The sequence below is a fragment of the Fonsecaea multimorphosa genome (genome assembly GCF_000836435.1).
Source record: "Fonsecaea multimorphosa CBS 102226 unplaced genomic scaffold supercont1.27, whole genome shotgun sequence".
NCBI classification, from domain to species: domain Eukaryota; kingdom Fungi; phylum Ascomycota; class Eurotiomycetes; order Chaetothyriales; family Herpotrichiellaceae; genus Fonsecaea; species Fonsecaea multimorphosa.
In genome coordinates this window covers 17083-27433 of record NW_015971661.1, presented here as the reverse complement: position 1 = coordinate 27433, position 10351 = coordinate 17083, and the positions used below count along the sequence as shown (strand labels likewise).

Below are 10351 nucleotides of genomic sequence, written 5' to 3'. Positions count from 1 at the left end.
CTAAGTGTGCAGTCGTCAACTCTCGAAACCCTCAAATGAGAAGAGATTACTACCTAGATACCTAGGGAGTATTGCACAGCCTTGGTCTTGGCGTGCTAGACACACTTCTACCACTAGAAATCTTTTCAGCGTTTGCAACCTCATAGTTTTTCTTTCTCTTCGATCGATCCTGCTTAGTCCAACCGAAGAGGCCGACATACCCAGCCGCAGCGTGGGCGATCAACTAGCTCAAGCCTGCGAATGTAGCCGGGACTCTGACTCTCATCAGACTGACTCTCTATTACAAGGCTTACAAGAGGATCACATATGGCAACTGCTTTCGACAGTTATGTTACTGTGGTCGTCGAATCATCTGTGCGAGTCTGCCTCCGTCCTTTCGTCTTGGGTCAATGCCAGGCCCACAGCGGGCCAGTTCGACAGCCGGAACCACCCTAGAGCCAACAACAGAAGATCGCTCTTTGTATTGTGCTACCAAATTTTAGATCGGTACATCGCCCAGAGAGGTGATTGGATTCGTCGACCAAGGAAGGTTCGCCAGGGAATCAACCGTTCAACCTCAGCTGCGATAGCTGCGCTGCTCCCCTCCCCGTATGGTCGTGATAATGAAGCTCATTGATGTAAACGTTCAACGGCCTCGCAATCTCCCCAGTGAGATTGGCCAGGCCGGTATTCGTTCGCACCGCCAGATCACGACCATGTCCTCCTTCTTGATCCCGCTGAATATCATGCTGCCGTGTTATATGGAAATGACGTTTGGTGCAGAACCACAGCCCAACCGCAGCTATGGCGGCGACGACGCCCGCGATGGCGCCGATAATGGCGGCCAGGTTGCTACTGTTGGATCCATTCCCATTGCTGGTGTCTCCATTCCCGCCGCTACTACCACTGTCCCCGGACTGACTCGTGGTAGGAGATGACGCTGCGCCCGGTGCCGAAAAGGCTGCGTTGAGGTATTGTGTCGATACCTCTCCGTGACCTGTGATGGTCGGAGTAGCCAGGATTGTTATCGGGTCGACCGGCTGTGTATTGCACTCCCAATACATGTAGAAGTCGTCGCTCCAATATAGGGACATGGTCGCACAATACGGAGCATCGGAAGGACTGCCAAACTTCTCGTTAGGCCTGGCAGCCTCGCTCAAGAACCGGCTGCCAACCTACCAGGCTATCACTCCGACCGTGGGCGTCGGACTCTGCTCTTGCACTTCGACACATGTCGTCGGCAGGATGGTGCTGGCGCCACCTGTACAACCAAACACGCCAGGAAATTGCCATTCGACACAACCAAAGCCCGAACTACAGGCAACGGGGGAGTCTGGAAGGGAAGATGATCAGTAATCAGGGGGAACCTGACGGGCAGGTTTTCAATCGCTGCTCCAGACAAAGAAAGTCGTCGGTAGCTTACTGAAATCTCCATTCTTATAACCACATGGAGCGGCCATTCCAGCGATTGGAAGAAAGTTCCCATATGAAACCGAGAACGTCAGGCTTAATACAGAACCTTGGGGGTGTAGATGCCCCCCTGAGATTCTGGTATCTTCCGTCATCGACAGTCTCGGGGCGTCAGGCAGGGCTAAATACACCGCCCAACAAGGGCAGCAGCGGGTTAGGGCCGGATGCACGCACTGCTTAGGGTCGTGTCGAGCGAGATTTGTCTCTGATACGCCCATCATTGTCCGGCGAGTCTGGTGGCGTTGACAAGGCTGCGAGGACGGGGAGGGGGCGCTTAAACCGACGCCCAATTTCTTCGACAACCCTCGAGTTCGCACAGATTTGGGCCTCCGGATGGGCGTTCCAACCTGTCCGCGCCCTCTTTGCCTTGTTGTGCGGAAACGGGCTGCGAGAAGTCCCATCACCAGCGCCCCCGGCTGATATTGAACGCCTGAGGCTTCAACCTCATTGCCGGCGCTCGACCCAATCTGGTTGGAGTACAAATCCCATCCGTATCCGTCCGGAAACAGGTGCGTGGGAGTAGGGTTTGTTCAGCCCATTCCACGGCGAGTCGACGCTCAAAACTCTCTATTTCGAAGAAGAGGAAGGGTGACACGAGAGGAGAGAGACACCATTTTTGACCGCTTGGGACTGAGGAAAAGGTCAGAAATCCGGATCAGCCCTGAGCCCGCCTCAAAACAAAGACCACGGCGCAGCCATACCTTGTTTGCCGGGTGTCAGGCAGGGGCAAACCAACCACAGCCGGGCCCTTTGAAGGCTTTCAGCCTCAGCCCACCTGAACCGTGTCTCTCGCCTACAGGGACCAAAAATCCACTCGAGTCTCGGAGGCGCTGTTGCATTTATGCCGTCTTTGTCACCAAGCTTCACATTCAGGTCTAGCAACTCCCTTGCCACTTGGGCGCCACTTACTTCACCCTTGCTGCTTACTATTTTTGCCCAAGCGCAATGTAGCCCATGGAATGGAACAGGGCGAGGCGGGACGACTTCGCTACATAGCTCCCCAAAGGTGTAACTAAGTAGGAAGTATGTTTTCCATGCTCACAACGCCCAGATCTAGGTTAATGAAAAGGCCTACTGGCGAGGTCGGAGGGTTTTACGTCTAACGTCACTTCTTTTGATGTAAATCCTGCTTTGCGCGCGAATGATGCCCGCGACAGAGGAGAAAATTATCGCCATCCTAGGGCGGAAATAGGAAGGGTCAGTCCATATTACCCTTGTCTTTGATGTTCGATTTCATCCAGTCGTCGCTTCAGCCTCGCCTCCCGCTCGACCAATTCCCTGTACTCCTCTCCTTTCCGACCTTCAACGTCTGCAGGTACTTTTCCTACCGCGCTGGCTTGCGTCATTAACGCCCTTCTGCGTAGGCTGAGAAGACCCAATTCCTGAACAATTAAATCGGCCTCTTCAGCTAGCTCGGATTCTTCAGTTGATAAATTCTGGTTGAGTAACCGGTCAGAGGACGATGGCACCGCCGTCGATGTTGAGGTTGACGTGTTAGAATCCATAGCTTGCTGCTTTAGCTGCTTCATTCGTTGCTCTGTCAAACTGCCTGTCATAATTTCCGACGTTTGGTTGGGTGGCAGTTCTTGGGGCATGTGGTCTCTGGGCTCATGGCTCCATGGCGTGTTGGTATCTGGTATCTCGACCATATCTGGTGCTCTGGAATCGTCCATTGCTCTGGTTTCCATTGTCCCTTGACTCCGCAACTCGAATTTCCTTTTGACGGGTCCTCTGATTGTGGGATCAATGACAGGCTCCGCTTCGAGTTCGGGCTTCCTATGGTAAGTCTCTAGATGTTCCGGGCCTTCTTGAACCTCCTCAGCATGCCCGTCATCCCGCTGGCTCGCTTGCTTCTGCCGTTCCTTGCTTCGCACTCCGCGACGGCGACGTATAAGGAAGATTCCCAGGACCACAGCAATGAGAATCACACCGACTGGCACGGCAACACCAATTCCAATTTTGACGCCAGAGCTAGAGCTAGAGCCAGAGCTAGAGCCAGGAGGAGCTGTGCCAGACGCTGTAGACGTAGTGCTGCTGCCACTGCCGGTAGTGATTGGAGTCAATTGGAAAGTTGCAGATCTGCTAGTCGCGCCGTTAGTTGGGGCCGTCTCGGAGGTTTGGGTTCCGACGGTTTGAGCGACACTCGCCATCGAGGCTGTGGACACAACGTTTGGAATGCCACCGCCGACTGAGAATGCTTGGACATTTGTCTTGTCCGTGCTGGAATTCAAGATTGCCTGGGCAAGGCCGATCTGTTGGTTATCCAAATCGTACACAACATAGGCATTGTGGAGGAATGAATCACCAAAGATGATCGGATTGGCCCCGGCACTCCCGATGGCGAATGAACATGCTACTTCTCCATTTGCAAACGTTGGCTGAGAGCCGTCGGTGGTCACGAGCGTAGTAACGAATCTGGATAAGCTGGCATTGATCATCGGGCCACCTTTACCGCCAAATTGGAAGGCAAAAGTTAGGTTGTCGCCGGCGATAGAGCAGGGTACGACGTTACCGTACTGTGGGTCGGTTACGACACCTATACCGTTAAAAATGTTATTTACGACGTCATCTGGGAGTAAAGTGTCGGTGGTACCAGAATCAAGGATAGCCGGTTGAGGGGCACTCGGAGAAAGGTCTGATATCTTGGCCCCTGTGGTAATAGTCAAGCCAGTCCACGCCACGGTGAAGGAATCGATAATGCCAGTTTGGCTGTCGAGCTGGATAGGTAAAGAGATAAGATCGCCATGATACTTTTCTGTATCCACGCCGCCGAAAAGAATCGATCCGGTATTGGCATCAGGGTCGTTTAGCCATAAGGAGTATGCTAGGACATTGATCAAGCCCTCGTTCTTTAATACATTAATGACAGTAGGATATGTAAAATCATCAGCCTCAGCCGCTGATTCTCCTGAGGCAAAGCCAACACCCATGACGCCGATGGCCCTCGTTGTGTTTAGAGTTGTGGCGGCGGCCATGGTTACGTTTGTCAGCTGGGTCTCGCCAATGTTCAGGTTATCGGAGAGGTAGACTCCTGAGACCTGAGAACCGTCGCTATACTGGATCCCGAAAGCTGGAACATTTGTGTCGAGGTTGAGGTAAGTTGACGATTCAGAGGCGTCGTATGTTCCATATGGGCAATTTGTAAGCTGTTGTTGACAGATTTCTGCTTGAGCGGATGGAAACCAGAGGTCGGAAGAGCCGGTATCGAGCTGTAGAGACAAAGATTGGCCGGGGGTGCCAACGGTCACATTAATGACGTAGAGTATATCCAAGTTGGACAGGCTGGCGGTGACGGTCTTGGGCTGGCGCCGGTACAGGCCAGAGACATCTTGCAAACCCGCGCGGCGCTTTTCAAAGGTGAAGCTGACGGTCCCTGGTGATGGCGCGCTGATAGCAGGACCAATGGATGCAAGTAGGCATACTAGTTCCAGTACCAGGTAGGTAACTCTGCACATGGCTGGTGGCGGCACCATGTGGACTTGAGGAGATGGAGTTGTCGAGGAGATAGGAGAAGGTAGAGACGATGTTGATATTAAAAATTGACACCACTATGGTTTGCCGCTTGAGTAGTCGTTTCTGGAAGTGGGACTGGGAAAAAGTTACCGTAGCTTTTGCTAGGTAAGGCGATAGCGGAGGCAGAGAGCAGTTTTGGAGGGAGATTATTGTGGAAAGAGAGAGATGGTTCGATTGAGATGCGGTTTGCAAGCCTGGAACATTGCGGAGAATATGTGTTGAAGAGGACCCGGACTCTTGAACTTCCTTCGCTGTAGATAGAACTCAAACCTGCTAAGTCGCACACCTGCAAGGCGCATTGAAGTGGTTGAGGACGGGGGAGCTCTAGACAATCTACTCTTCATTTAGCAAGTTTGTTTCGTTTCCTGTCTCTTCTGCGACATGACGGTCCTTAGACGGATGGAGACTTACAGGCTTTCGTCGAGCGTCGAAGTCGGTTGGGGGAAGACCCTCAATTATCAATCAACCCAGATAAAAATGTCAAGAGCTCTCTCTTTGGCCTTGAAAAAGCATTAGGCTTAAGGAAACATAAGAGCAGTGTGAACAAGATTAGGATACTGCGTAGTTGAGGGTGGGTGATCCCTATGCCTTGTCTCCCCACTCCGTAGAGCCGTGTAGGTACCTAGTGACTCGACCCGGTGGCTCGCATGCTTCTACGACCGATTGCCTAGTTATCAAAAGCGTTAGCAATGCCGCCCACGGGTAGAGTGGATACTATTGATTTGCCGGTTCTGCGCCCACAGGTTCGCACTGATGGCTGGATCACAGCTATAATAGAACTTGTTTCAACTCCGAGTCTGGGATTGCACACATTACCGAGTACCGTTCGCCTAACAGCCGGGAACTAAGTAGGATAAAATTAAGAAAGCCTGTATTGTTCTTTTGTGAGTCTTTTTTGAGGAAGCCCATTCGACCCGTCATTACGCCCCCAATCCGCGAGCGCAGACTGCGGCTGGCTTTGATAGCTAGTTTCATTTGGAGTTAGCAGAGGTTGAACACGAGGCACATATGCGGTTAGTAATGGTTGGTCAGCTCAAGCTATCCATCTAGGCTGGATGCTAGGGGTAACCGAGATAGAGCTAAATCTGACAAAACCAATAAACTCGCTTTCAACCCTTGTTAGTGGCTCGACTTGGCCAATATTGAATGAAAGGAGCGAGCCGAGTAAATTTCGGCTCGTATTGTGGCTTTGGGCAACACCTGTGAAGAGCCGCAGACCCAAATCTAGATCGATAGCTGTCCATTTTTAGGTGTCCAGGCAAGCCTCAACCGACGAAATACAGCCGGTCCTTGCCGTGCACGGGCCACAAGCAGAGTGACTGTGCCTCTCTTCCGCGTCCAACAGTGACACCTAGCAGAGCCTCAGCACACTTCATATGTTTGAGCCCGCAACACTGCTTGCACATTTGAAAATATGGACACAGGAGCCTTAGTTACCTTCGCCAGCATACCTAGCGACTTGATCACCAATACTGTTTCTAGGGTCATTGTTTCTGGTCGAGGAAGATCATAGCGATAGTGCCATGAATGCCTCACTTGTCTGTCGATTTTCAACACTTCGCCGTCATACCGAACAGGAGGAGCGAAAGTAGACCCGGACTGGTACAAGCGAAACCGTTTCTCGGAAGTCGGTCGGTGTCCCATGAAGCCGCAACGGAGATTCTCAGACTCCAAGATGTCACGATGATATTGATTTCGAGTTGGATATTTGAGTCCGTGATACCTGCTTTGGGGGTCATGTCGCCGAAATAAAAGGTGATGGTATTGTTGCAACAGAGCATCATAACTATTGAGAAGGTCGCCGCCAGAAGTAGACGTTTACGTTTAGACTTGTTAGTCCACGCTTGGACCGGGGTGAGCTGATGGCCTTCGGTCTTCTCCCAGCGGATGGTGTCATTGATTTCTAGGAACTGCAAGACTGTCTTCGAATGCTCCTTGTCGCCTCCACTGTTGATGATGGTCAACACTTCCAAGGCTTCTCCCTGGCGATCCTGTCCGATCAGCCAGCGTGACGACTCGGGGATGAAGAACACGATTCCCGTCAATGGCTCAGTTGCAGATCTGCAGTGCCAAAAGTGCCAACGACCAGGGGATCAGCCTTATCAACCAAATGAGACCCGTTTCCCATGCATGGTGCTCTCCACCGCACCAGCTCAGCCTTCCTGATATGTACCTTCTATGGAACTCATGGCCTTCAGCGCCACGAAAACACACAAACCCAGAAGCTACTGCCAACATTCAAACTTGTTGTGCCCGACTACTTGCAGGACCTTCAGGGAACCTGGTCTGCCCGACGATTAAACCACCCTGGTCCGAATTAGGCGCAACGGGCACAGCGGCCGCACCAAGCGAAGCTTTCATTAATAAGACACGGCTTGGGGAAATCTCCTTCTGCCACCAGTTGCCAGCAACCAGTCTTTTGTCCTTTGTGTTCTGAGTCTGTTGCTCCTCTACTCCTGTGACCGCAGTTGCTTATAATTAAAGCCATAGAGTGCGTCACTGAGAAGGTTGAGATTCAGCCACATCCAACATGGATTCTTCTTGGGGTGCTCAACGGGAGATTACTAAGGTTCTACCACTTCCTTCCGGACTCGGACGTGGCTCTCGAATCTGTGATTTGGCTGAGTGGTGAAGCTTGATAGCTGGCGGCAGCAGCTTCCGACCATTCGTTCCCAGTTTAACAGCCTGATCGAGAAACGGTTGCAGCGTATCAGCGACCCCGTGTGCCGAACTTCACACGAGCGGCACACAAGAGAACCGATCGACTGCCACTCATTGCGATCGGGGCCCACCTCGTGGTCCGGGGTAAGACCGTGACATTCGAGCTCATTCGTCCGGGCATCCTCCTCGTTCCTTGAGCGTGATCCTCTGAGCGATGAGCTTCACTCACTCAAGCGTTTTTCGTGCAATGGACCTAACACTATAACGGTGGAGAGATTTCCCCCTCGGTTGAGAGAACCATCCCGTGTTTTTGGACCGTCTCCGGCGGGGTCCATTGTGCGTAAAGCCTGATCGACCGCAGGAGCAGAAAATGTTTTACTCGAGATCATCTCTGGTGACGGACGCTGTTGCTGAGAAGATCGTCCCAAGGCTCCTGGTCTTATACCGAATCTGAAGAAACACCAAGACCCTTTCCTCTGGTCGCCCCCATGCCCATTCACCTGTCTTACATACCCTATGTCCCCGAAAAGAGTCGATCTCAGAACGACTATGAGCTTCTCCAGTCCAAGGCACGCTCGCACGCAGCCAAGTTCAGGCATCGCTGGTCAAAGACATATCCACCTCATCCGAGACATTGCACCGAGACAGCATCGAGCAAGCAGAATGGAAGGCCTCCGTCCTGCGGAGGACAAAACCATACTCCCTACTCCCCTCGAATACGGATTGAGCAGCTGTTGATAGATGAGGACCAAGGGACTAAGACCATTAGTGTTGGGCAACTCGTGACGCGGGACAACGACGACTCCGAGGCTGACGTCGACAATTCTCCACTCTGCTCCCTGGCACAACCGTGCACGCCAGAGATTGAATTTGTGTTTCCCAATCCATGGCATTGGACAAGAGGTGCACGAGTTGATCCGTTCGACTGCGTTCCTGGAACTGATCGTTATGGTGCCTCCCTCGCAATTGATTTCCGTGAGTGAACGAGTCTATCTCCTTGGACAATATGGCGCGTTAACACGAGTCCAGTTGTACACTATGTCATGCCGACCGGTGGGTTGCCCGTTGTATAGAAAGAAAGAACCCCTCAAGAGCGAACTGGCTAACTACATGTGAATGAAACTCCGAGCACCGCTGATCGTTGGTCACAGTTGCCTCAATCAACGAAGCATTCAACGTCGTCAATGTTTACGGACATTGGGTTCTGGAGAACATGGCAAAATATGAGGACTTCTTCCACGTGCTACTGGGTCTGACAAAAGTGGCGCACACTGCAATCGCATGTCCTGGATCTCCCTTACCACAAGACGCCTTCATTCATGCGGGACGGGCAATGTCCAAGCTGCGAGCCAGGCTGGCGAGACCAAACGCGCGTGCGGATGACGGCGCAATTTTGACAATCCTGTACCTGGCCATGTTTGAGAGAGGTCTTGGAAACAACGCAGCATACAAGGCGCATCGAGCCCAGGTCGACCAAATGGTGGCCTCACGAGGCGGCGTCAGCCGCTTGGGAGTGGGGACTTCAGCTCGGGCAACCTTGACAGTGTGAGCACTTGTCCTGCCTTTTTCCTGCTCAGATAAAGCTCTGTTTGTTTGTGTTCGATATTGGTTCTTAATTGACCCCCATTCATCTAGCCTGCTATCCCTCTCCGGCGACCAGCCGCCCGATTCACCCTCTTCCCAGCCTTTCACAGCAGAATTGGCTTTGCGACAAGCTCCTCATGTTCGCTATGGACCAGATGACCTTGAGACAATTGAGAGGCTCCCGTGCGGGTTCCGGAACCTGGCGAGAGCGGGAGCACTCTCCTCCGAGACGCTTCAAATCATCCACAGAATCAGCGTCAAGCGGGATTGGAGCCCCCAGGACCACGAGTACAGAGAAAGGCAAGGCGAGGAGAAAACCAAAGTCTACGGGCCTGTCGCGGGTCAAGCATGGAATTTCTGGGATGCCTGTACGGCGTTCCGAAACCCCGAAGGACCCGAAGGACCGTCGCTGGAGAAGATGATCTGGCTCGCCTTGTTTCGCTACTGCGCCAACCGCGCCAACCGCCTACGGCCGAAAGCGTGCATCTACCATTCCGCCACGATGCAGTTGACGGCTCGACTGCCCACGTTCAGGGTGTCCAACTCGCGCACCGAGCGGGACTGCCTGATCTGGATCTGGCTCGTCGCCATCGACTCCTGGGCCATGGCGCAGGATTCCACCGAGATGTATCCCGAAGGTTTGCAGCTCGTGTCCCAGATGCACAAGGCCATGCCTGAACTTGGGGACTGGGAGTGGTGGGACCTTGAGTCCTTGGGCCAGAAATTCTTCTGGCGCGAAGACATCAGGACCGTCTTGAGGGCGAACTGGGAGTCGCCGACCCTGCGAGAGGACTTCTGAGTTGTTTCCGCCTTGGCTGCTGGTAGAGTCTCACGGCATTATGGGAAACAGATAGGCAAACAAAATACTACTACTTCAATTTGTGGAGCGGCATGAAGAATTGCTCGAGCCAGTCATTATACAGCGCACGACTAAGGAGAAAAAATAAAATAAAATATAAAGCCAGCGATGCGCTGTTCACGAGTATCCATCGCATTCAGAAGCGCCTCCTCCCCTCCATTTTCGATCGTGGATCCAGGCTGACGATGTTCCTGTCGCGCGAACAAAAAAAGAATGAACTGAAACCTTCCTCAACCCCGTGAGCAGAACGTAAAAGCTACGATACAACAGCTCTCTGCACCAGCC

At 52.6% G+C, this 10351-nt stretch overlaps 4 protein-coding genes across 4 annotated transcripts; 1 reads left to right on the top strand and 3 right to left on the bottom strand.

Moving 5' to 3' along the window:
- Positions 1-542: 542 nt before the first annotated feature.
- On the bottom strand, positions 543-1073 carry Z520_09931 (uncharacterized protein; the record flags this gene model as incomplete). Its single annotated transcript, XM_016780425.1, has 1 exon — positions 543-1073. The coding sequence occupies one exon, from the start codon at positions 1071-1073 to the stop codon at positions 543-545; it is 531 nt and encodes a 176-aa protein (XP_016628344.1).
- Positions 1074-2657: 1584 nt separating this feature from the next.
- Z520_09930 (uncharacterized protein) lies at positions 2658-4904 on the bottom strand (the record flags this gene model as incomplete). The annotated part of the gene is made up of 1 exon (XM_016780424.1): positions 2658-4904. The coding sequence occupies one exon, from the start codon at positions 4902-4904 to the stop codon at positions 2658-2660; it is 2247 nt and encodes a 748-aa protein (XP_016628343.1).
- A 1608-nt stretch (positions 4905-6512) lies between these two features.
- On the bottom strand, positions 6513-6701 carry Z520_09929 (uncharacterized protein; the record flags this gene model as incomplete). Its single annotated transcript, XM_016780423.1, has 1 exon — positions 6513-6701. The coding sequence occupies one exon, from the start codon at positions 6699-6701 to the stop codon at positions 6513-6515; it is 189 nt and encodes a 62-aa protein (XP_016628342.1).
- Positions 6702-8111: 1410 nt separating this feature from the next.
- Positions 8112-10006, top strand: Z520_09928 (uncharacterized protein; the record flags this gene model as incomplete). Its single annotated transcript, XM_016780422.1, has 4 exons — positions 8112-8598; positions 8653-8676; positions 8775-9168; positions 9259-10006. The coding sequence occupies 4 exons, from the start codon at positions 8112-8114 to the stop codon at positions 10004-10006; spliced, it is 1653 nt and encodes a 550-aa protein (XP_016628341.1).
- Between the last annotated feature and the right edge of the window lie 345 nt (positions 10007-10351).